Here is a 24,964-nt window from a genome sequence, read left to right as displayed (position 1 = left end):
AGAAAACACTTCTCTAGGCATTTGTAGGTCCTCCAGCATGTTTCTATGATCAACTTCTGGCAGATGCTAACCACAGAGGTGTGCTGGAGGACCTAGAGATCCCCAGAGAGGTGTCCTCTGAGGTAAAAAAGAACAGGGTTTTCTTTATTTCTGTTTTTCCACGTTCATGGGGATCCTTCTCACCCCTAACCCCAGAGAATGCGGAGGGACCGCTGTAATGTTCAGAATTCACCCAGACTGTGACTTTTGTTATAACAAATAAACAGTGACTTTATTGAATAACGTTTAGAAAGAAAGTAGCTTAGGTAAAATAGTTCAACTTGGTGCAGTTACTTTAAAACATACTGCAGAAACAATGCACTTTGAGACCGCTTTAACTGCCCTGGCTCAGTGCTAGGGAGTCCTGGGAAATGTAGTTTATTGTGGCACTAGAGCTCTCTGACAGAGGAGGCTGGATATTAAAGCTGTCTAAAAGTTAAAGCAGTCTCAAATTGGATTCCTTGATCAAAGGATTTTATGCAGCCATTTTGTCTTTTCTTCTTTAATGGAATCTTTCTTTCTTTCTTTCTTTCTTGTGCTGTTGTTTTGAAAAAGAAGATTGTTCTGGGGAAACATGGGAGGATTGCACGCAGAAACGACCACCTAAACCCCTGACGGAGGAGTTACAGTCTGAATGGCAGCAAGAGAAAAGGAGAGGCCGCAACATGAAGCTCAGTTTGAGGCTGTGCTGCTGTGAGAAGCCAAACCCTTCCTGAAGAAACTCGCAAGAGGGAAAAACCCAGCAGCACAGGGTCACCATAAACAGGAAACGACTCGAAAGACTACGACTCCCAGCATGCAGCGGGAAGGCGCCTTAGAGCTGGGACGCCGACGTTTGCGCCACGCGGGGCGCAAGGCCTTGTGGTCAATGTAGTCCCTGGGCCTATGTTGCTTTGCGGTCGAGGCCTTGTCCGGGACTGCAGCTTCCAGGATGCGCCTGGCAGCGGTGCGGAGGAGGCGGAGGCTGGGGGCGGCGGCTTCCTCCCTCCGGGCCATTGTAAGCCGGGCTGGAGGGCGGCAGGCGTCGTGGCGGAGGCGGCGGGGCAAGAGGAGGGAATGAGCGAGGAGGAGGCGGAGGAGCCTTGCGGGAGCGCGAGGAGCGGCGGCGGCGGCGGCGGCGGCGGCTTCCCCAGGTGAGCCCCGTTGCCATGGCGACCAAGGGGCACTCCCCGCCCCCTTGGAACGCCGTTGCTAGGTTACGCCATTCTCTCTGGGGGAGGCGTTCCTAAGGAGAGGGCAAGGCTTGGCTGCAGTAGCAGCAGAGCCCATCATTTCCAGGGAGCGAGGCTGGGCTCTGGGAGGAAGAGGAGGAGGAGGAGGAGGAGGAGGAGGAGATGGGGCTGCTGTGGCGGCGGCGGCGGCGGCGGTGGAGGAGGAGGCCCGGGCAGAGTGGCCCCTAACGGCAGAGGAGGACAGGGACCCACGCCATGGACGAGGGCGACCGCAGGGCCACACGGGCCCTCCTCAGGCTGATGGAGATGTAAATGCAGGCCCCTGTCAGCCAGGCTCAGCATGGAGGGCGCTCGCCCTGCCAAGGGCCCACCTGGCAAAAGCACAAAGCACTCACGGAAGAAGGAAGAAGGGTCAGGATAGCTTTCACAAGGGTCCCAAAACACACGGCAGAAATGACGAGCACAGTTTGAGGACGCTCTAACTGCCCCTGGCTCAGTGGTATGGAATTCTGGGAAGTGCAGTGTTTGGGAGACATTGAGGGAGAGAGAGAGAGAGCTCTGGGCCCACAGTAAACTACATCTCCCAGGATCCCATAGCATTGAGCCATGGCAGTTAAAATAGCGTCAGGCTGGATTATTTCTGCAGTGTGTGCTTTGGACCCTAGTCATCCTCAGAATGGAGGACATTTTCAGAGTCTTCCCGGACAGAGGTTGAAGTGTGGGGGATGCCTAGGGAAAGGAGGAGGGGTGGTCGCCCTGCCTCCTGGACAGTCCTTCTCTTCAGTGCTTTCTTCCTTTTCATCCCTCTCTCTCCCTTTCTCCCCTCTTCTCCTAAATCTGAGGAAAGGGCAGGGTGGTCAGAAGTCCCAACTGCAAAGGAGGACACAAGGCACCGCAGAATGTGAGCCCTTCAAGAAAGATGGAGGGCATCATCATTATCATTATTATTATTATTATTAACATCTACTTATAGAGCACTGTAAAGTTTGCACAGCGCTTTACTTAGGACATTACAACTCTCAAAGCTAAAGGCACTTGTATAAATTTACATTTGTGCTTCATAGTCACACTCAAAACGGAGGACGTTTTGGAATTCCTTATGGACAAGAGGCCGAAATGTAGGACATGTCCTGGAAAAAGAGGACATCTGATCACCCTGGGTTCATGTCCCCCTTGTGTCATGGAGCTCAGTGGGCGCCCTGGGGCAGTCACTCTCCTACCGCCTGGCCTACCATGCAGGGTTGCTGTTGTGAGGAATAGAGCCCCTGAGGCAAAAGTCACTTGGCAGGGACTGATTCTGAACAGTTGCAGGAGCAGAGCTCTCTGCCTAGGGACTCACTTTCAATTGGTTTTTCTACCAGTTTATAGATGGGTATTATTCAGACATGTTGAGCCTCACTTATCCAGAATGCTTGGGACTAGAAGCGTTAGGGTTTTGAATTACTTATTTATTTAGGATTTCGGAATACCTGTCTTAAGAGTCAGTGGGGTGTACTGATTTGAAGGCTGGGCCAAGACTGGAGATCAGGATTCAATTCCCTGCTCATGCATACAAATCCGCCAAGTGGCCTTAGGCAAGTCTTAACCTCAAGAGGATGGCAATGGCAAACCCCCTCTGACCAAATCGTGCCAGCAAAACTCTATGACAGGTTCACCTTAGAGTCTCCATAAGTCAAAAATGACTTGGAGCACACACAACAGTAACAAATATTGGAGCTGGGACCCAAGCCTAAACATAAGATTCATTTAGGTTTCACGTAGACCCTGTACACATAGCCTGAAGGTCATTTTATACAATACTTTTAATAATTTTGTGCATGAAACAAAATCCATGTACATTGGACCATTAGAAAGCATAGGTGTCACTGTCTCAGCCACCCATGAAAAAGGTTTTGGCTTTTGGAATTCTGGATAAGGGAGACTCAAGCTGTATAAATAAATACATCTAACTGTCAAGTGACTTTTGCCTCACTCTGTATGATAATAGTACAGCTATATAGTTTGTTTCATCTCTCATGGCCATCCACCTTAAGGCTTCAAGTGTGGAGTTGCAGGTGCTTAAAAGTGATCACCCTAAAAAAAAGAGAGAGAAAGGGTTTAAATGCCTTTGTTGTGGGATTCTTTGTGATATTCCTGGTTGTGAGAAAGAATACAGCAGAGGGGAGAGTTAGGTCTGCTTTATTAATTTAACCTGTAACTCACTTTCTCCGCTTTGCAACAGCTCCAGAGGGTTTTGGAGAAAAAACATGGTAGTTTTGTCACACGCTCACCCTGGCTGTGTGAGTGTAAGCATGTTTATGAAGAAAGTTGACACACTTTATTCCCAAGGAATGGAGTTGTGTCATGTGATCCTAAACATCTTTCTTCCAAGGTTTGGCAGACTTTGGTAGGCAATTGGAACAGGATTGCAATTTAGCAGATAATTTCCTTTGCTGTGTATGTATCAAACCAAATCCTTATACTTAATCTCATTTTGATGTAAAGCCAGAATCCACAGCTCTTTGTGGCTGTCATGGAAGTCTGTTGTAAGCAATTGTAGCTAAATGGGCCTTCTAACTACAGATTTAACATAGGTACCTTTTGAATCAATTGGAAAAGATACTTTTTTGGATTACATCTCCTAGAATCTCTCCAGCTACATGGCTACTTTGCTGAGATCTACCCAGACTCCTGTTTACTGGGGACACATTATAGGACTGGCTCTTTCCCTCCTGCCACGTTTATGAGCCCTCAGAGGCATCAGGCTGGCTGCTCATGTAAATGCTGGGCTAGATGGACTTTTGGTCTGCTCCGCTTCTTCTCCCTAATTAGAAACGCACTCATTACTCATGGGAATAGAAATAAATCTGCCATCCCCAGCTGTGAGCGCAATAAGATAGTTATAAAGAATGGCAAGAGTGAGTAATCTGCAGCCGTTGAGCCATGTTTTGAAGGTAACCTTGGAGTTTCTTTGTGATATGTTCCTACTCCATCTTCTCCAGGATCTGTGGCATTCGCAGTTGGGCAGGTGGGTTGGCTTAGTTGTAGATCTGCTCTTGAAGGGAATGTTGCCTATTTCAGAACTGCTGTGGGAATAGCATTTATTTGTTGCTTACAATGCTTGAGATGGTGTACATGGCTCTCCTCCTCGTTTGGTCTTCACAACAACACTGTGAGTTAAGTTAAACTGAGAGAGTGGCTGGACCTAAGTCACCCAGTGAATTTCATGGCAGAATAGGGTTAAAACATGCAAAACAGAGGGGAAAGGTGTGTATGTGTGTAAGAGAATCACGACTTTTGTTGTGGGTTCTTCTTGGTTTTGAATTCCCATTGTGAGAACCACAAGTTCTCTACCCACATTGTAGAGGATGACATTGTGGAAGGTCCAGAAGCACTGTTTGATCAAAGTAGGTCCTTGCGCAAAAGAAGGCTGATTCTAGAGACTTATCATTGTGTCTCCTTGTCCTCAGTATAGAGCAAATGCTGGCGTCCAATCCCGGCAAGACCCCAATCAGCCTGCTACAGGAGTATGGAACACGCATAGGCAAAACACCCGTCTACGATCTACTGAAAGCCGAGGGACAAGCACATCAGCCCAACTTTACCTTTCGTGTCACAGTCGGTGACATCAGCTGCACCGGTTAGTTGCAATAAAGAATGGATGTGTGGATGAACCAGTGGTTAATTCTGTATTTGTTGGGGTGGGTGAGGGATCCCCTGCCTTCTGCACTCTTTCATGTTTGATGGAGAGAGTGGAGGTTAAACAGTCTGCATGGCTAGTTTCCATTATTGTGTGGGTGGTGGGAGGGAAAGAGAGAGCTGCTTTTTCCAGAGACATTTCCCAAAGCTCCCATTTTTGTTTAGAGTTTTATCTTGTCCTGTCAGAAGACTCAGAGTGTATTATAAAAAGGGGAGCACAGGGTGTTTGTGGAAACCATAGTTTTCTCCCACAATAACAAAGGACTAGAGTGCAACTTTGGTGCAGCTTCTGGACTCTTAGGCCTGTTACAGACTGCCAAAATAAAGCTGCTTCGGATCTCTTTGGAGGTATGCTATTTAAATGATCCATGGGTCCTAAGAGTCCGGAGGTCGCGCCAAAGCCACACTCCATTCCTAAGCACTGGAGTGCAGCTTTGGTGCAGCTTCCGGATTCTTAGGATGGTGGCATACCTCCAAACAGCATACCTCCAAAGAGACCCGAAGCAGCTTTATTTTGGCAGTCTGTAGCAGGCCTAAGTATGCATTGAAATAGCATACCTCCAAAGTGACCCAAAGCAGCTTTATTTTGGCCTGACTGTATGGTGCCAATAATAATTTTAAAAAACCTGTGTGCTAGCTACCGTAGAGAAGTGAACTGAAGAAAGGATTTTCAGAACTGTAATGGGATGGTCAGGATTCAGATACAAATAGGCTGGTTTGCAGTCCGAGATCAGGAATTTCAAGGGTTGTTATTAATGAAGCTTCTCAAGTATTGAAAATTCAAAAGGAAGGATGTGTGGGTATCAGTGATTCTGGACTAGCCACATATTTTTTTCTTTATCTTGCTTGCCAAGTTAGCCTGTTGCAAGTGGATCAGTTGGATATACACACGCATATTCATCAGGACCCAGTAGTGTTGTCAGGACATCATTACATTGTCATGCCTCGTACATGGAATTATGGTCTGAAGGTACATGAGGCAGCTGTGTTGCTAAAGCTAAGCAAGTCTGGGTTTGGTCAGGTGCTGGATAGGAGACATCCAGGAATGGCCTGGGAATCCTCCTATCTTGGAGGAAAGGCAGGGCATGAATACAAAAATAAAGTGCTCTGTGTTTGGCCAGGAACTTTGTACCCCAGTCACAATGCATCCTTAAAAGTTGCCATTCTAATCTTGTATCATGATATGCCTTCTTTCCTATTGCTGCTTTCAGGCCAAGGCCCTAGCAAAAAAGCAGCAAAACACAAGGCAGCAGAGGTGGCACTCCGACTTCTGAAGGGAGGAATCATGTTAGAGCCTGCTCCCATGGAGGAAGCCAGGTGAGGGTGACACTGTCTGTTGTTGTTGTTGAGAAGGCTGGAAGAACCACTATTCTGCCCTTAGAAGGAGTTTTTGTTAGCTACTTAATTTTTTCCCCTCATCTGTGAGAGATAATTGGTGGATGAAAAGGCATACTCTCTCTGTTACTGGTTGCAGTGGCAAGTAAAAGGAAAGACATGGATATTGCCACAGGAGTGGAAGACAAAAGTATTTGTGGGGAATCTAAAGCACTTAATTGGTTCTCCTCAAAGACTACATCTGCTCTGCAAAAACAATCCAGTTTAACACCACTTTAATTGCCCTGTGACAGAGAAGACTAAATGTCTCACAGAAACTACAGTTCCCAGAATTTCATAGCATTGAGCCATCATGGCAGTTAAAATGTTGCCAAACTGGATTGTTTCTGCAGTGCGGATGCAGCCATAGATAGGCAAGCCTCCGACATGGTGGCTGCATCACCATATTTTTATTTCAGCTGCTGTTGGGCTCAGCAGCCAAATGCCAAAAGTAGGCAGGGATGTGTACTTCAAAACTGTATTTTGACACCCACACATGCGAACTGAAATTAAATTCTGTTCCAAGAAATGCTTTGAAGTGCACTATGATCCAGTTTGTATGCAAATTTTCTTGATCTGCATAATACATTTTGCTTTTGCCAATCAGGTAGAGGGACAAAGAGCATTATAAATACACGTTATTGGCACTCAACCCCAATGGCATACTGCAAATCGTGGTCAGTTCCCATACTCTTGAGATTTGATCAGACAACATGCAAACGTTTCACTTAATATTTTCTATCGATACTGAGGGAGAAAAAAATTCTTGTTGTTAAGAAAATGAAACCTGAGATTTGCATGGTGCTGCACTCCAAACTGTGCCACAGAAGTAGTTCTGATCCTATGCACAGATACATGCTTATGCCAAGAGCCATGGGAACAAGATATGTTTTGCAGGCAGGATTGCTGTGGTGGAGAAGAGGTTGGATGCAAGGTGTCTGTGAGGAACAAGAAGATTCCACACAGATTCTGGGGGTGGGATGTGGGGATTTTGTTACATTTTGGAATGCTTAATCCACTGCATGTGCTTTTTGCTACTGAAGCTTGCTTTTTTCTTTTTTTGTTTAATGTTGTCACCTTGTATTTCGAAGCTCTCCTTTCTCTCTAGAGCCCTTGGCTCAGACCACCATCCCAGCTGCCTCACCTGTACCCATCTTGCCAGTTCCATCACCCAGGTAATGAGATGGGCACAGAAGTGAAATTGCAAAGATTGGGCTGCCTGGTGCCTTCATATGCACCCAGGTTTTCTTGCCCTATATGAGTGCTTAACTCAAAGAAGTTAGTGGCTGTAGGAAGATGTTCCTACTACTTGTGCCTGCTGTCCTTACCACTGGCATCCTCCTAGCCAACAGTGTATCAGCTTGGGAACTGGGTAGGTTAGATGGGACTGCCCCTCTTTCAATAGCTACCAATACTCTGGAAGTGTAGGGCAAGAAGTACCATAGATAGTACAGAAAGTTATTGGTGGTATGTCTAGGGTGGATCACTTCAGTGCATCTGGGAGGCCATTTTCTATGCCTGGGCTGCTCTGGGCCCACAGACTGCTCCAAATAAACAAAAAGAAAAACCACAAGTGACCATGAGTCCTCCTATGTTTTTGAAAAATGGCTAAAAAATATGAAATGCAGATGGGCTGCAATCTATTTAAACCTTCCAGAAGAGCAAATTTACCTCTCATTTTGCCAGAAAATGGTCAGTCTGAGGGAGTTGGGGGCCACAAGAATAACCTTGGGGGCCCGGTGTGGCCCTTGAGCTGGATTTTGCCTGCCCTATTGCTTGGAATTAGTCAGTAATTAGTAGTTAGAAAGCCCTTTTCAATCCAGCATCCCCAATCCTGATTGATTGGTCAATATCTTACCCTACATTTAATGCCTGGAACATCTCCTGAATCCCCATACCTCTAACTAGCAGTGGATGGCATTTTTTGGTTTGGCAAAATTTGGGGAAATGCTTACCCTGTGTCCTCTTCTACCCAAAAGCACAAATATGGATGTGACTGCCCCAGAATCACCACAGCAGTCGGAGTGCAATCCGGTTGGGGCCCTGCAGGTAGGCAGCTCATTTCTCTGTGGTTTATTTCAAACAAAAGTAGTCATCCATGGTGGCACAGGAGGGAGTAGGCTATGCCAGGACTCCTGTCCTTGTAGCCATTTGCCAGCTACCTGTTTCATTCTTCACCCCACCCCTTAGTTTGCTTATACAGTGCACCTGCACAATATGCAGGCACACTATACGCGGCTTCAAGCATACGCTGAAGCTGTGCGACAATGAAACAAATGGTGTGCATGCCTGTGCCGCATGTACACACACCCCATTGTTTGCAATGGTGTGCGAGCATACGTAGAATTCCCCTTATGCGGGGGAATCCGGAATCAATCCCCCTGCTTAAGGGAAGGTCCCACTGTACTAAGACATTTAGGGTAAAACCTCAGTGCTCTCAACATTCTGACTGGAATGCAGGTCATTTAATTCCTATAGGCCACTAGGAAGCACTGAGTCAAGACCCACAGAGCTACAAGCAGGAATCTTAGTGTTATCTAAGCTGTTCTGCATTTCCCTTTCAACCCTTCCCCCAAGTCTCTCTCCAAGTGTGGGAGTTCCTTTTGAAGAGGAAGGTCCAGATGTTGCATTAGATCATCTTGCATCATCTGCATGAGACTCCTTAGATCTTGGCTTCAGAACAGAAACAACCTAAATAACCTACAGTTACTATAACTCTGGAATGGAATACATCATGCTTACTACCTCAAATGACTAGTAGATTCCAAAGAGAGAATACTGGTAGGACTTTCTTTTTCTCTTACATTGTCCTTTTCAGCAACGGACAGATACTTTGGCTGGCTTTCTTGATATGTCTTGTGGTGATCTATGCTGTCCTGTGGTGATGTATCCTTCATGTGATCATAGCAGGCAGTGGCATCATTAGAGGAGTGCGGGAGGGGGGAGGCAGACTGCACTGGGTGACATCCCAGAGGGGAGTGTCACTTGGGGGGGGGTACACCTGGAGGGTCTGGCACAGCTACTGGATAAGGAAGATAAGGCACCTTCCTGTTCATCCAGCATCCACAAGAGACCCTAAACAGGTTCTCTGGAGGTTGCAGTACCATCCCCCTCAGTACCGGTAGCTGCCTTCAGGGTCCAGCATGACTGCAGTAGTCTGGATAAGTGAGCGGCAAGGGCAAAGCAGTTCACACACACACACACACGCAATGGACGACAACAAACTTCACGTTGCTTGCTGGCTTATTTTCCCTCTTAGTTCCACTTGCAGCCCTGTCTACTATAGGCGTGCTCAGAATTTAGCCCCTAAACAGATGGGTGATAAATGCTGGCATTGGGGCAGAGCGGAGGGGTGGTGACCACACGCCGCATGCTCTGACAGTGCCCCCATGCTGGCATGACACCACACACCCCACTGCATGGCAGGAGGCGTCACAGCGCTTCCTTGGTGCAATGAGTTTACGCGCTGTACCAAATGAGCGCCGAAAGGCCAAGGTGCTGGTGCTATGGCACCCTTTCCGTGGTGCAAAAAGAAGCCACAGACCTGCCAGGTTGGGGGGCATGGCGTTGCCGCATCCCCGATATAGCAAGGAAAGGGCGGCATCCTGCTGCCCCTTAGGGGCCGTCTGTAAAGCCCCTAAATGAGGTATACATCCAAATATGTTTAAATGGAGCACAGCTTTATAGATATTTGAACAGTAATAAAGTTACGAGCTGTCAGTCCCTCTGTGAGTCTGAGGATGAGTGGCACTTTACAGTTCGCTGTCTCTCTTTCTGCCTCTTTTTCTCCAGGAGCTGGTCGTGCAGAAGGGCTGGCGTTTGCCTGAATACACAGTCACTCAGGAATCAGGACCAGCACACCGCAAAGAATTCACCATGACTTGCCGTGTTGAAAGGTTCATTGAAATAGGTACATTAAAAACAAGCCTGGGTGGAGAATATGGTCTATGAACCATTGGTGGAAAGAGATTGGGTGAGATTCATAGGGAAGCAACAAGGTGTAGATGCAGAAGAGTTAAGAAACGATAGTCTAGGTTGCTTATATCTTCAATCATCATCATCATCTTTATTTATACCCCACTTTTCTGTTCCCAAACTATCAAAGTGGCTTACATCTAAAATATACAATACAATCATTCAAATATACAATACATTGTACATATAATATCCCTATCCCCCCTAAAAAGAATTAAACACATTACAATTAAAATTTATCAGTTAAAATAAACTATTAATAATAAAATAATCCATAAGCTGAGTGATACAGAGTACATAATGGGAAAGGAATTCATTCACCTCTAAGAGCAGAAGGTTGAAACTGTTCTGTGACAAGTAAAGCTGAGTTTTCCAGCTTGTATAAGCAAATGTTAAAAACAAACAAATGTGGCATGTTTGTTTACTTTGGCTTCTCTGATCCTTTGAGGTTGGATAGCATGGGTAGGCTGTGATGTGTACATGAGGATATAGCTCCAAACACTGCTCAGATGTGCTGCCCTTTGCTGTCCTTTTTCACATCTCTTGCCATTCATCCTAAGCCCCTGAAGTTACATATCCAAATGATCCTTTTCTTCTCCCATCAGGCAGTGGCACTTCCAAAAAACTGGCCAAGCGGAATGCTGCAGCCAAGATGCTGGTGCGGATCCACAATGTACCTCTGGACCCACGAGAGGGCAGTGAGGCTGAAGTGGAGGAGGACCAGTTCTCTATTGTGAGTCTAGGCAGGGGAGAGGAAACAAAATTTATTTTGTGGTAACATTTATACCCTCAATCCGTGAAAGTTCTGTGGGAAACAAAAAGTTTTATTACCTCTGAGAAGGTTTCTAAAGTGAAGAGTTTGCTTAAGTATTCTGGAAATGAGGAGGTTTGATTGTAATTATGGACTTTACAACACCTAGGCAAGATCTGGATTTCTCCAAAATGTGAGGACAGGCAGAGGTTGATAAAATGATAAAAAGGGTTTTTTGGACTTGTTTGATGTTGCAGAACTCATCTTTTAGTTGTTGGTTTTTGTCAGAAATGCAGAATAGAGTTGTGCTCGTGTCAGTATTCTTTCTTGCACACTCCTTCTTCCCCATGTCTTTCTGCATGGCTAAGTCTACATGCCATGCACACCCCCTAAGTCTGGTGTTACGGATGTCATTGCAGAAAATGTCCACTCATGTTGTATCAAACTGTATCTGGATTGAAAACTGTCGGGGCTGAGTATTACAGGATGAAGAGTTAGAGCACATGGCATGGGGTGGGGGGAAGCTTCAGCAAAAAAGGAGCTTTCACATTTGGACCCTGCTCAAGCTTTCAAAGTTTTTCCAGAACTTAGCTGGCAGGTTGGAGCTGCGCTGCTGCTCCCACTTTATCTTTTCACACAGGTCAAGAAAAGAAGTATCAGAAGCAATGTTTTTGTTGTGGGGAGGGACTTGAAGATTTGTGAGGAAAGTATGGCTCTGGGGAAAGAAGGGGAGGAGTATCTGGGTTTGAATCTTAGCTTCTCTCAGATTGAAAGTCCTTCTTCGCTGGGGAGAAAAGTAGAAAACTGGCTGCAGCACTCTCTGCCAGACAAAGAAGGATTGTGAGCCCTGGGCCAAAGCTTCTCCATTTGTGCTTGGTCACCCTGGAAGCAGCAGATGAGCAGCAAGCCAGCCTATCCTCCTTTTGCAGTAAGATCAGCATGGGCAAGAAGAAGGAACATGAAAGGCTGAGGTAGAAAAGGGAACCATGGCAAGCTGGGCATGGCAAAGGTAGATGCCACAGACTGGGTGGCTGCTTTACAAACAGTAGATCTAATATATAAAAAAAATAGGCATTGGGGACAGTAGGGTTGTCACCCAAGATGAAAGTGAGCGGTAGTCAGAAACGTTTTACAGATCACTATTGTAAATGAACGTCCCATCCACGGTGTTTTGCTAAAAATCTCTGTCTCCATCTTTGCCATTGTGAAGTCAGCAGGCAAAGTTCTTCCATAGTACTCTGCTGCCAGCCTCTGAAGCTTATCTAGGCACTAGGTGACAAAATCTAGTACATGTGTGCTTCAGGCAGGTCTGCACACAGGTCAGCCAACCAACCAACCAGAGCAGAGAATAAGTCTGTACCCACCAACCAGAAAGATTTACATAGTCCTGAAATGTGAAACTTTTTGATGCTCATCAATTCATATGTGTACATATATACACTAAACTTCCAGCTGTGCAGAGATTGCAAAAAATGACTTTTTCTTTACTATGGCTCCCCAAATCTCTCAGTTTAGTAATTCTAGGAATCATAGTCCAAAACGATAGCTTTTCCAAAATCTGCAGATATGCAATACACAGACGGACAGGTTGCTTACCTGTAACGGTATTTCTTCGAGTGGTCATCTGCGAATACATACAAATGGGTTTCACTGCGCCTGCGCAGTGCTGCTCGGAAACTTCTGGAATCACCAGGCAAAGTTCACTTTGCAACATACAGAAACTTTTTGGCGGCAACCCCGCCCACCCATTATAAGGCCCCTGCCTTCCCGCTCTTTCCCCAGTTCCGCAATTTTTCCGCCAAGCAGGCGATGGAAAGAGCCAATAAGAGCAGGACACTGAGGGGATGGACGGGTGGGATTTGTATGTATTCGCAGATGACCACTCGAAGAAATACCGTTACAGGTAAGCAACCTGTCCTTCTTCGTGGTCTCTGCGAATCATACAAATGGGTTTAGACTGACAAGCTTAGGTACGCGGCGGAGGGAGTGTCCTGAACCCAAAGCTATGGTAACCAAGGTATATTATTGACACAGTAAAAACCTTGAACCATAAAAGAGTCAGTCTTTGTTTGTGCACAAACACCTCAACACAGCTATAACAGTGCAGAACCTGAGAAGGGAACGTAAGGTCATGCAAGACCAATCCCATGGCAATTGTGCAAACTAACATTCAACAGGAATGTAAAAACAGTGGCATAATTTACATGATCTTGTAAAGAAACATCATCAGTGGAGCAAACAATGCAACCCTGAGACCAACACAGCCCTCCCGAAAGCTGCGTCTAGGATGGCCCTGGTGTCCAGCCTGTAATGCCTTATGAAAGTCAGAGGCTGGGACCAGACAACAGTCTTGCAGACATCCTCTAAGGGAATCCCCGACAGGGATGCTGAGGATTGTGACACTGTCCTTGTGGAGTGTGACCGAGCCCTGTCAGGGAGTGGTTACCCAACAGCTCATAGCAGAGGTGGATGGTACCAGCCACCCATTGGAAAAAACTCTGCGCGGACACAGGCAACCTCTTCATTGGTTCCGAATAGCACAGAGAGGATCTCTCGGACCGACTGGAGGCAGCGGTTATGTCCAAGTGAAAAACCGGCGCCTTCCTGGCACCAAGAGAGTGTAGGCTTCACTCTGCGTCCAAAATCGGGCTGGACGCCGGAGTAGGCAACACAATGTCTTGGCCCATGTGGGAAGCAGGCAGTACTTTGGGCAAGAAAGTAATGCCTGACCGGAGGACCACCTAATCCTTGTAGACTTAAGGAAGGGCCGGTCCCTCCGCAAGGCACAGAGGTCGCCCGCACAGCGGGCGGAGGTGATGACCCCAAGGAAGGCAGTCTTCCAAGTCAACAATCTCAAGTCCATCATGGCCATCGGTTCAAAAGGCTTGGATTGAAGAGCGGACAGCACTGCCTCCAGGCTTCCAGCTGGTAGCAGTACCGACCCAAGGGGGTGCAGGTTGGCACATCTCCTAAGGAACCTCTACAAGGAAGAGGTTAAGCCTCTTCCACTTAATGGCATAGGACCGCAGGGTGTATGGTTTCTGCATAGGCAGGGTCACAGTCCTCACCGCATCAGGCAGTGAGGCTAGGGCTGGATTCTCCAGACCACCAGCGGCAGGCTCTCGATGTCCGGGTGGAGGATCTGGCCGTCCTGGATCGACGGCAGGTCCAGACGGAAGTCGAGGCGGAGGGAGCATCTCTTGGAGGTGGAGAAGAGACGCGAACCAGAGCTGCCACGGTTACCACGGAGCGATCAGGATCACATCCGATTGGTCCGTTGTCATCTTGGACACCACCCTGATGATGAGCGGGAAGGGAGGAAATGCGTAGAGCAGCTCTCCCATCCAAAGGAAGGCGAACGCGGCTCCGAGGGATCTGTCCATTCGCCTCCTGGAGCAGAACTGGGGACAGTGGCTGTTCCATTCGGTCGCGAAGAAATCGACTTGGGGGGTCCCCCACCGGTCGAACAGGTCGCTGACCATCTCCGGATGGGGCCTCTACTCACGGCACCGGAGGAGATCTAGTTAGGCAATCCGCCAGGTCACTGTCGTCTCCTGGCAGGTGAATTGCGTAGAGGAGCGTCTGTCTCTGGATGAACCAGCTCCAGACGCGCAGAATGAACTCGAGCAGGGTCCTGGATCTGGAGTCTCCCTGCGTGTTGATGTAATACATCACAGTGGTACCGTCTGTTCTCAGGAGGACCACCTTGTCCGCGACAGCGGATTTGAATGACCTCAACGCCTTGTCGGCTTCCAGCATTTCCAACGTGTTGATGTGGAAACGTTTGTCCCGGGCAGACCACTTGTCCTTGACAAGAAGGTCGAGCAGGTGGGCGCCCCAGCCTTCCAGGGGAACATCTGTTGTCAAAGTCAGTTGAGGCTGGGGTTGCTGGAAGGGCATTTTGATGGAGACGTTGAAGCAAGCCAACAACCATCTCAGAGAAGCGGCCGTTGGCCTCAGTACCGTGAGATACCTGGTCAGGGAGTCCTCTATCAGTCTGAAGACTGAGGGGACCGATAGGAAACAGGCCTGAAGGGGGCGGAGGCGAAGCCTTGCCCACGGCGTCACGAACGTTGTCAACGCCATGTGGCCTAGGGCTACCTGGACATCTCACCTTTCTGTGGGAGATGCAAGGCTTAGTGAAGCTGCCAACGCCTGAAAGGGTCCGGAGGGGGAAAGGCGGAGCATCCTTCGGAGTCGGGGATGGCCCCAATGAACTTCGCCTGCCTGGCTAGTGTGAAGTGGCTTTTCCTCGGAGGCAATCAGGCCGAGGGGCACCCAGGGTGCAAGGCGAATGGGACTGTCTCCTGGTAATCCCACTGTGAGTTGGCGGCAACAACAGTCGCCGAGATATGAAAGACTCTGTAACCCCACTGATGGGGGTATATCACCACTGGAGCCATGCACTTTGTGAAGGCCCTCGGGGCCGTGGCAGTGGCACGCGGTGAAGCCGACGGCGAAGGCGAGGGATCTCCAGTGGGACTCTTGACTTCCGATGTGGAAGTGGGCTTCCCCCAGGTCGAACATCGAGAACCACCGGCCCTGGTGGAGTAGAGGCCGAATAGAGGCCAAGGTTACCATCCGGAACCGGCGGTAGTGGGAAAGCCTCAAGATGTCCGAGAACCGGAGGGGAGGGAGACGAAGTGCGGAGGAACCCCTCGGGTTCTCTTCTTCCCCCGGTCGGTATCCTGATGGCGGGACTTCCGATACCGGGGGGTGTGTGCGACGGCCAGAGGAGGAGGAAGACTGAGAGGGGTAACGCTACCTCTGGGAGTCCTGCTGCTGAGACTATCGGTCTTGCTGGAAAGACCGACGCGACCGACTTGGGGCTGTCACGGTCGCTGTCTCTTCCGGCCGGGCAAGATGGAGGCCGACGACATCCCGTGGTTCTTGCCCGCTGCCCTCATCCTGAAATTGCGGTTCAGGAGCTCGTCGGTCTCAGCGTGACAGAGACCAGAGCCGAGAAGTGGCATGTCCTCAATAGCTGTTCTGACGTTGGGTTCAGGTCAGATCAATGCAGCCATGCATGTCGGCACAGAGCCATCTGAAGGTCTGCTGTGTCCCTTCGACTATCGCCGAATTTTGTTTGGGGTGGCCGGTCAACCAGAAACTGCTGGATGGAGAGAACTGGTACAGGGATTCAATCCTGCGGGACGATCTCACCAAGGAGGCCGGCACCTCTCAGGGCCGCCTGACGAAGGTCTCCAGGGACGGCAGCAACGGGATGGATGGCGGGGACGGTACACGGCCGTGCACCCTGTGTTCGACTGGGTCGTGAGCTTTCTCCTCGGGGAGGAAAAGCCCAATGTCCAGGGACCTTGGCATCTTGATGATGTGTTTGTTGAGAGAGCGGCCATCACCGGTGGGAAAAGAAGGCTCGAGGTGATGCAACCTCTGAGGAGAAGCCTGGATGGAGGCCTCATCGTCTGATGGGTCCTCCGAACATGACAAGATTTCTGGCTCAGAGGCGGTGTCTGATGCCAGTGGGAGATCCGGCACCTGGACTCGCGTAGGGGACGCGTCGGAAGCTGAAAGCTGCCGATTCCAGAGCGGGCCGCTACGGCCCGGATGTTGAAGCCCTCGCATGCGACACCGGGGGCTTCCCTCTGTCAGGGGCCATAAGACGGAGATTCAGCCTCGTGAATCTTCTGAAGGATCCTCATCAGACGGTTCATCCTCGCCTGAGTGAACAGTCAGAGGGAAGGAGGTCTGGCCATCTCCGCATTGACGCGGACAAATGCCACAGTCGAAGGCAGCGGGGAGTCAATTGTGGAAACCGCATATGATGTCGGCGACTCCCTCGGGCGAGAAGAAACCGGAGTCGGAGTCCTTGGCTGGAGAGCGCGTCTTGTGCGAAGCGCGCTCCTCGCCCTTGGAGGACGCCACTGACTCACCTGGCACCGGGTGGATTTGGGCCCCTTGGGCATGGAGTCGTCCAAAGCCCCCTCAGAGTGCCTCTTCTTAGAGGATCCCGGCATCTCGCCCCGCTCCTCGGGGAGGGGGGGGGGGAAGGGATTGCCCGGCAGGTCTGACAGGATAATGATTCCTGAAGGCTGAGGCTTGGTCGCCTTGCAGCCGTCCTCCGGTGCGGCGTTCATTGACGGCACCCAGGGTGCCCCCGTCTTGGGCGGCTTGGAGGCGTGTCAGGACGCCTTCGATGATGCCTTCGACGACGCCTTGGAGGATGGGACCGGCACGGCCAGGGCCCCCGCATCCGCTCATTCCTTCTAGCACGAAGCCTCCGAGGATGCCTTCATCCCGGACTTGGCCTTGGGTCCGGCACGGCCAGGGCCTCCGCATCCGCTCGTTCCTTCGAGCACGAAGCCTCCGAGGATGCCTTCATCCCGGACTTGGCCTTGGGCTCGAAACCCTCAGTCCCCGGCGTTATGTGGGGGCACTTGGAGGGTCCTTTGGTGGCGCTGGGTTCGAAAGAACCATGGGCCACACCTGCTCGATCCTTCGAGCGCGAGCCCTCCGAGGACGCCTTTGTCCGGGGCTCCATCCTGGGCTCGGAACCCTCGGTCCCTGACGTATGTGGGGCACTTGGAGGGTTTGTTGGTGGCACTGGGTTTGAATGAACCACGGGCCACATCCGCTCGATCCTTCGAGCGCGAGCCCTCCGGGGGTGCCTTCCTCCTGGACTCCGTCCTGGGCTCGGAACCCTCAGTCCCCGACGTTATGTGGGGGCGCTTGGAGGGTTTGTTGGTGGCACTGGGTTTGAATGAACCATGGGCCACATCCGCTCGATCCTTCGAGCGCGAGCCCTCCGGGGATGCCTTCCTCCCGGACTCCGTCTTGGGCTCGGAACCCTCAGTCCCCGACGTTATGTGGGGGCGCTTGGAGGGTTTGTTGGTGGTACTGGGTTAGAATGAACCACGGGCCACATCCGCTCGATCCTTCGAGCGCGAGCCCTCCAGGGATGCCCTCCTCCTGGACTCTGTCCTGGGCTCGAAACCTTCAGTCTCCGACGTTTTGTGGGGGCGCTCGGAGGGTTCGTTGGTGGCACTGGGTCTGAATGAACCACTGGCCACATCGGCGGTGGTGGACGATTCAGCCACTGGTGGGCAGACACCACGCTGGACACGCTGGCCCGGGAAGAAGAAGCAGGCGGCGTAGCCGAGGGAGCCGACGATGAAGAGAGGGCCCCCCCCCCGGGTCTTGCCCTGGTCGATGGCCAAAGTCAGCCAGGACTCACAATTCTCCCGAGCCTGCGAAGAGAGGGGCTTGCAGAGTGGACAAGTCTTTGGATCGTTTTCCCGGATGCACCTTGTTTCCGCAACGTCACACTTTGAAAGGGGCTGGAGACCTTTCCGAAGAAACAAAAGCGGAGGGAAAGTCCAAAATCGAGGTCATCAAGCTGAGAGTCCGTCAGGGGCGGGAGACAACGAATGGTCAAAAACACAGTGATTCCAATCAAGCTAAAGAGCGAGCGAAGTTCCCTGAAGCAGCTAGCGCGGCGGAAAAAAGGAACTGGGGAAAGAGCGGGAAGGCAGGGGCCTTATAACGGGTGGGCGGGGTTGCCGCCAAAAAGTTTCTATATGTTGCAAAGTGAACTTTGCCTGGTGATTCCAGAAGTTTCCGAGCAGCACTGCGCAGGCGCAGTGAAACCCATTTGTATGATTCGCAGAGACCACGAAGAAGAAAACTGATTATGCATTGTACTTCAGCACAAAGAGGGAAATTATTACAAAGACATAACACAGTTTTGCTTTACTGTAAAGGTTTACAGAAAGAAGAAAGTCTGTTTTTGTACCCATCCTCTTGTGCTAGACAATCAGCTATTACTAATAATGTTAACAATAAGGAAGAACATCAAGCAGGGAATTGTGGTTGGCTGTATAAGGAGCAGGTGGGATGCTGAGGAAATGGGGAGGCAAGACTTGGAAGACCACACAAAACAGGATTCTCTGAGTCTGAATAGGACAGGGTGGGCCCTGTGGAGGGCAGAATGAATAGATTTAATGAAGATGTAATAACCTTGTTTCAGATTGAGGGGAACACAGCATACTTCACTTCCTGGTTGGTCAGGAAGACTTAGAGACTCACTGCCTTCTGGACCACAAAACCCAAAGTGGGTTAATCATAGAATCATGGAGTTGGAAGAGACCACAAGGGCCATCCAATCCAACCCCCTGCCATGCAGAAAATCTCAATCAAAGCATACCTGACAGATGGCCATCCAGCCTCTGTTTGAAGACCTCCAAGGAGGGAGACTCCACTACACTTTGAGGAATAGTGTTCCACTGTCAAACAGCCCTTACTGTCAGGAAGTTCCTCCTAATGTTGTTGTGGAATCTCTTTTCCTGTAGCTTGCATCCATTGTTTCAGGGTCTAGTCTCTGGAGCAGCAGAAAACAAGCTTGCTCCCTTCTCAATATGGCATTCCTTTAAGTATTTAAACAGGGCTATCGTATCACCTCTTAACCTTCTCTTCTCCAGGCTAAACATCCCCAGCTCCCTAAGGCATTCCTCATAGGGCATGGTTTCCAGACCCTTCACCATTTTAGTCGCCCTCCTTTGGACACGCTCCAGTTTCTCCACATCCTTTTTGAATTGTGGTGCCCAGGACTGGATACGGTATTCCAGGTGGGGACTGACCAAAGCAGAATAGAGTGGCACTATTACTTCCCTTGATTTAGACACTATACTTCTATTGATGCAGCCTAAAATTGCATTGGCCTTTTTAGCTGCTGCATTGCACTGTTGACTCATGTTCAACTTGTGGTCTACTTGGACTCCCAGATCTCTTTCACACGTAGTTTCATTCAGCCAGGTGTCGCCCATCCTATATCTGTGCATTTCATTTTTCTGCCCTAAGTGCAGTACCTTACATTTCTCCATGTTGAAATTCATTTTATTAGCTTTGGCCCAGCTTTCTAGTCTATTCAGGTCATTTTGAATTTTGATCCTGTCCTATTAGCTGCTACTCCTATTTTGGTGTCATCTGCAAATTTGATGAGTATGTCCCCAATTCTGTCATCGAAATCATTGATAAAGATGTTGAATAGCACTGGGCCCAGGACAGAACCCTGTGGGACCCCACTAGTCACTTCTCTCCAGGATGAAAAGGAGCCATTGTTGAACACCCTTTGGCTTCGACCAGTCAACCAATTACAAATCCATGTAACAGTTACTTTGCCTAGCCCACATTTTACTAGCTCGTTTGCAAGACTGTCATGGGGAACCTTGTCAAAGGCTTTACTGAAATACTATATCCACAGCATTCCCTTCATCTACCAAGCTGGTAATTTTATCAAAAAAAGAGATAAGATTTGTCCGGCATGATTTGTTTCTCTGAAATCCGGGTTGACTTTTTGTGATTATGGAATTGCGTTCTAGATGTTTACAGACTCTCTTTAATAATCTGCTCTAGAATCTTTTTTGCTATTACTGTCAGACTAATTGGACAATAATTGTTGGGATCCTCTTTTCCCCCTTTTCGAAGATGGGGACAATGTTTGCCTTTCTCCAGTCTGCTGGCACTTCTCTTGTTCTCCAGGAGTTCTCAAAGATTATTGCCAATGGCTCCGATATTACATTTGCCAGTTCTTTTAATACCCTTGGATGTAGTTCATCTGGTCCTGGAGACATATATTAATTTAGGTTAACCAGGTATTCCTGTACCATCTCTTTACTTATTCTGTGCTGAAATTCCTCTATTCTGTCCTCTGCTCCATTATCCTCAGATTGAGCACTCTTTGCCTTATTTGAGAAGATAGGCAAAGAAGGTATTGAGTAATTCTTCCTTTTCTCTGTCCCCTGTTAGCATTTTACCATCTTTTCCACACAGTGGCCCTACTGTTTCGTTCTTCTTCCTTTTGCAGCGGACATACCCAAAAAATCACCCTGGCTGCTAAAATAAAATAGGCTCTTTAAGAATAGTTTAGAAATCACAAGATGGGTCTTAACAATAGGCAATGGTGAGTGCCTGATTTAACCATTGTTAGAGCCTAGGAGCTAAACAGTTCATCACTGGAATCTATAAAGAGAGCTTACTTGTTTCCTTGAAATTTCATTACCTAAAAAAACTAGCAGACATGAAAAGGGGAAAGGGAGTTAAAGGAAAGAAGGACAAGGAAGAGAGGCTAATAACACCAGGTGGTAGATGGATGTATAGTGGCTTGGCACAGTGACCTTAATGGCCAGTTTTCCACTGACTAATTCTACCGCTAGCCACAAAGTCAGCAACTCAAGTAGTATTGTTGCTTTCCTTCTTACTGCATTCTTATGATTTAACAAGCTTGGAAATCCCATGGCTAGGATCTAATTGTGTCTTTGTGCTGATGTAAGAAGGCTATAGCAAATCTTGGAGGAGATGGATTCTGCATGCAATCGCCACAGCATCTTCTCCAAAGGTCTAGGAAACCCTGCAAAACAGAATTCTGAATGACACAGAGGGCTCTGAGAGTGGGTGGGAAGGAGAGTGTTGTGGTATGAATGAAGAGGAGCTGCAGATGGGATTGGAAATGGTCTCTTCCACCACCTGCCAATTGGCGTCTTGTATGTAGTTGCATGCCCATACCAGGGAGTCTTGTAAGGGTCCCAAGCAGAAAGATTTGCACTGATCATGCCAATAATCACAAATCTGTTTTGGGATGAGGATGCTTTGGGCCTGTACCATGTTTCCTGCCATGGCTGTCAACTGGCCAGTTTAAAAGCATCCTTCTCTGAAGATGCCAGCCACAGATGCTGGCGAAACGTCAGAAAGAAACTCTGCTAGAACATGGCCACATAGCCCGAAAAACCCACAAAAAACTATGGATGCCGGCCATGAAAGCCTTCGACTTTACATCCTTGTGTGTGGTCTGACTACTGTAATGACTTGGTAGTTGAGGAAGGTCTTTGCATTTATCTGGAGGGTTTCAGACAGAAGCCTTATCCAGCCCTACCCGAACTTAGGACCCCTTGCATACAAAACATATGTGTGCTCCACCAGTGAGTGATGGTTCCTGGCCTTGGCACAAGGTGCTGGGTGGGTAGGGGATTCCAAACTAACTGGGAGGTGTAACCACAAAAGGGGACAGAAATACCAGTATTCTGAAGCGCAGTTCTAGGAGAGGGGTCAGTTATCTTGCTGTGATCTTTGGAAAATGCACTACCTAAATGTTCCCTCTTCTCTTTCCCCATTCCTGTCAAACCTTCCCCCCCCCCCTTTATCAGACTGCAGGAAACAAATTGGATGGGGTGAAAGGGCGAGGGCCTGGCTGCACCTGGGACTCTCTGCGCAACTCAGCTGGAGAAAAGATTTTGCACTTGAAGACCCACCCAATAGAGGTGTTCAGCATTAGTTTCTGCAGCCTCTTGCAGGAGCTCTCTGAAGAACAGAGTTTTGACATCAGCTACCTCGATATTGGTAAGGGACCTAAGATGAGGGGTTCCTCGTACAATGGAACGGACTGCCTCATAGTGCGGCAGGCTCTCCTTCATGGGCAATTTTTAAAAACAGAAGTTAGATGGCCACCTGTCAGGGATAGTTAAGCTGTATGTTTCTGTACAGGGAGGGGGTTGCACTAGATTGCTTGTCGTGTGCTTTATAATTCTGTGCCACTTTGTACTGATCAACCAACCAGCCCTGATCCTGTTTGAAAATCTCCACTGCTTGCCTAGGTATGTTTTCTCCACATAAATATCTGAAGTTATGTTTTCAAGTTGCAAACTGAGTGCATTGTCTTCCCTCTCCTTCCAGATGAGATGAGCTTGAGTGGCCTGTACCAGTGCTTGGTAGAACTCTCTACACAGCCAACCACAGTGTGCCATGGCTCAGCCAGTTCCCGCCATGCTGCTCGGGCTGTGGCTGCTCGCAATGCCCTTCAATACCTCAAAATTATGGCAGGGGGCAAGTGAGCCTCCCCTCAATAGCACTGGTGACTCTGAGCAGCTGTGGATTCCGAAACACCTTTTTTTGTCTCCACCTTCCTACCCACTAAAGAAAGAGTTTCCTTTTCCCTGCCTTGAATTGGCAGCAAAGTGGAGGGGAAGACTTGCAGCGGTTGCAAGAGGAGAACCTCCCCAAGTTATTTTGGGAAGTGATGGGTTATTTTCAGCTGGAATCAAGAATTGGAGGAAGCCGGCATACTCACAGAAGACATGAGGTTGGTGGCAACTTGTGGTCCTGGGACCTAGTTGCTGGTACTGACCATCTGGAGATCCTGGTTCCTCCTTCTCAGTGGCTCATGTGAGGTCACCCTGGTTCTTCTTGTCATGATGGTGGAACCAAACACTGACTAACGTCATGGTTGCAGGAGTTGCAATAAATTGGATTTTTATAAAGAGATGTCTTCTTTAACCCACTGGGTACTTCAAGTGATCACTGTGGGCTCACACATATGTGGAAATGTTCCCCTTTCACTACTGTTTCCTCTGTCAAAGACCTGCAGGTACAAATAAGCATTCAGATTCTTCAGGCTTCTTGCCATTTTTTGGCTGAAGTTTAATGGGATTACCTGCTTAAATACCAAATTGTTTAGCATACAGCACTAGCATGTAAGAAAGAAAGGCTTTCCCCCCCTTTCTGCTGTCATGCTAATTTTCTATGCTCTGAAAAGCATGTATTGCTCATACTTCTAAAAAATGCTGAAACTATGGCCCGGAACAGATGGGCCTTTGTGGCGCCCTTGTCACGTGCGAGGGCTGCCTGGTGGGCGGAGCACCCATGCCCGGCAGCCCTCGCACATGACTGCATCACAGCTGCAGTGCACCCACCAGATGCGGCGCTTACTGTGACATCGCAGCTATGACACCTCCAAACAGGGCGGTGCAGCTGCGACGCCCCCGCGCCGTTGCTGCTTTGGAATGGTGGAAGTGTGCCGCAAAAAGGAGCCGCTTCCCGGTGCTCCTTTTTTGCTGCACAGGAGTGCCGCGAAATTTGGTTGCTGCCGCGCTTCTGCGGAGCAGAGAGGCGCCAGGGATGCGCCTCTTTCTGGCGGTGTGTACCCTGCCTATATAACTTTTCCTGACCTACCAGACTACTACTTCACTTTTCTGTGGCTTCACTTATCCAAAGCTCCTTCTTCCTACTCTTTCAGTGGATGTTCCTTTCAGGAACAATAACTCAATAAAGCCTCCACATTAAGAGGCAGTATACCTCTAAATACCTGCTATAAGGGTAAATGGGATCCTGTTGGCCTTATAACCTTGTCTCTCTATTTGCCAGAAGCATTTTGGGTAGTAACACGTAGCCCCAGGTACTTGACTAGATAAAGACAAGTTGCTTTGCCTGAAACCACCAAACAAACCTGGAATCTGAGCTCCATACATGAATTCCATACATATTCCCTTCGAGAAGTTATCAGGCCCATTGACACAGCATTTGATGCTGTGTCATAGTCCACATTATTCCATCTTCTGCACCTTGCTTTGTGATAGTCATATGGGATATGGGTTATATGGGATCAGACGTTATATGGGATCAGACGTTATATGAGATCTGAGTTATGTATGCATCATAGCTTTATGACATTGTTTTTTTCTTCTTAATTATCTAGTGAATAAAAATAATTCACTCTCACAATATATGGAATTGGCTTCCTTTTAGGGAGATAGGCAAATCCAAAGGAAAAGTTTTGTCAACCTCTAGCCACCTCCAGTTAAATTAAACCTCCATAGTTAAGGGGTAGTCTCTCTCAAGACAGTGATAGAGTGGGCCCTTAGTATCTGCTGGGGTCTGGTTCCAAAACCCCTATGGATAATAAAATCCATGGATGCTTAAGTCCCTTAAATATAATGGGATAGTAAAATGGAATTTCCTATACAGAAATGTCAAGGCTTGCTTTTTGGAATTTATAGTGTTTTTGAATATTTTCAAAATATTTGTGGATGGTTGAATTCTGGGATAAAGATTCTGTGGATACAAGCTTCCAGAGGCATTAGTAACATAATGGTGAACTTGATCAGGGAAGGGACTTCAGATGACATTATGAGACTCCCAGGTCCATTAGGGTCAGCCATTGTGGGTCAGTGTTCAGGAATGGTTGTAA

At 48.6% G+C, this 24,964-nt stretch overlaps 1 protein-coding gene across 3 annotated transcripts; it reads left to right on the top strand.

Moving 5' to 3' along the window:
- Positions 1-599: 599 nt before the first annotated feature.
- TARBP2 (TARBP2 subunit of RISC loading complex) lies at positions 600-24,456 on the top strand. 3 transcript variants are annotated; one of them, XM_089481318.1, is made up of 9 exons: positions 600-1,172; positions 4,661-4,830; positions 6,101-6,206; positions 7,355-7,438; positions 8,243-8,312; positions 10,056-10,173; positions 10,844-10,971; positions 22,149-22,341; positions 22,675-24,456. In XM_089481318.1, the coding sequence occupies exons 1-9, from the start codon at positions 925-927 to the stop codon at positions 22,830-22,832; spliced, it is 1,275 nt and encodes a 424-aa protein (XP_089337444.1). In that variant the 5' UTR covers positions 600-924; the 3' UTR covers positions 22,833-24,456. The 3 variants fall into 3 exon arrangements, with proteins under 3 accessions (XP_089337444.1, XP_089337446.1, XP_089337445.1); XM_089481320.1 differs by lacking the exon at positions 600-1,172 and adding an exon at positions 1,389-1,519 and having other exon boundaries at positions 22,675-24,455; XM_089481319.1 differs by lacking the exon at positions 600-1,172 and adding an exon at positions 3,739-4,218 and having other exon boundaries at positions 22,675-24,455.
- The last annotated feature ends 508 nt before the right edge of the window (positions 24,457-24,964 follow it).

This window comes from Sceloporus occidentalis, unplaced genomic scaffold (genome assembly GCF_023333645.1).
Source record: "Sceloporus occidentalis isolate IW3139 unplaced genomic scaffold, rSceOcc1.0.p SCAF_1, whole genome shotgun sequence".
In the NCBI taxonomy this organism is placed as follows: Eukaryota; Metazoa; Chordata; class Lepidosauria; order Squamata; family Phrynosomatidae; genus Sceloporus; species Sceloporus occidentalis.
This window is presented reverse-complemented; position numbering and strand designations above follow the sequence as displayed.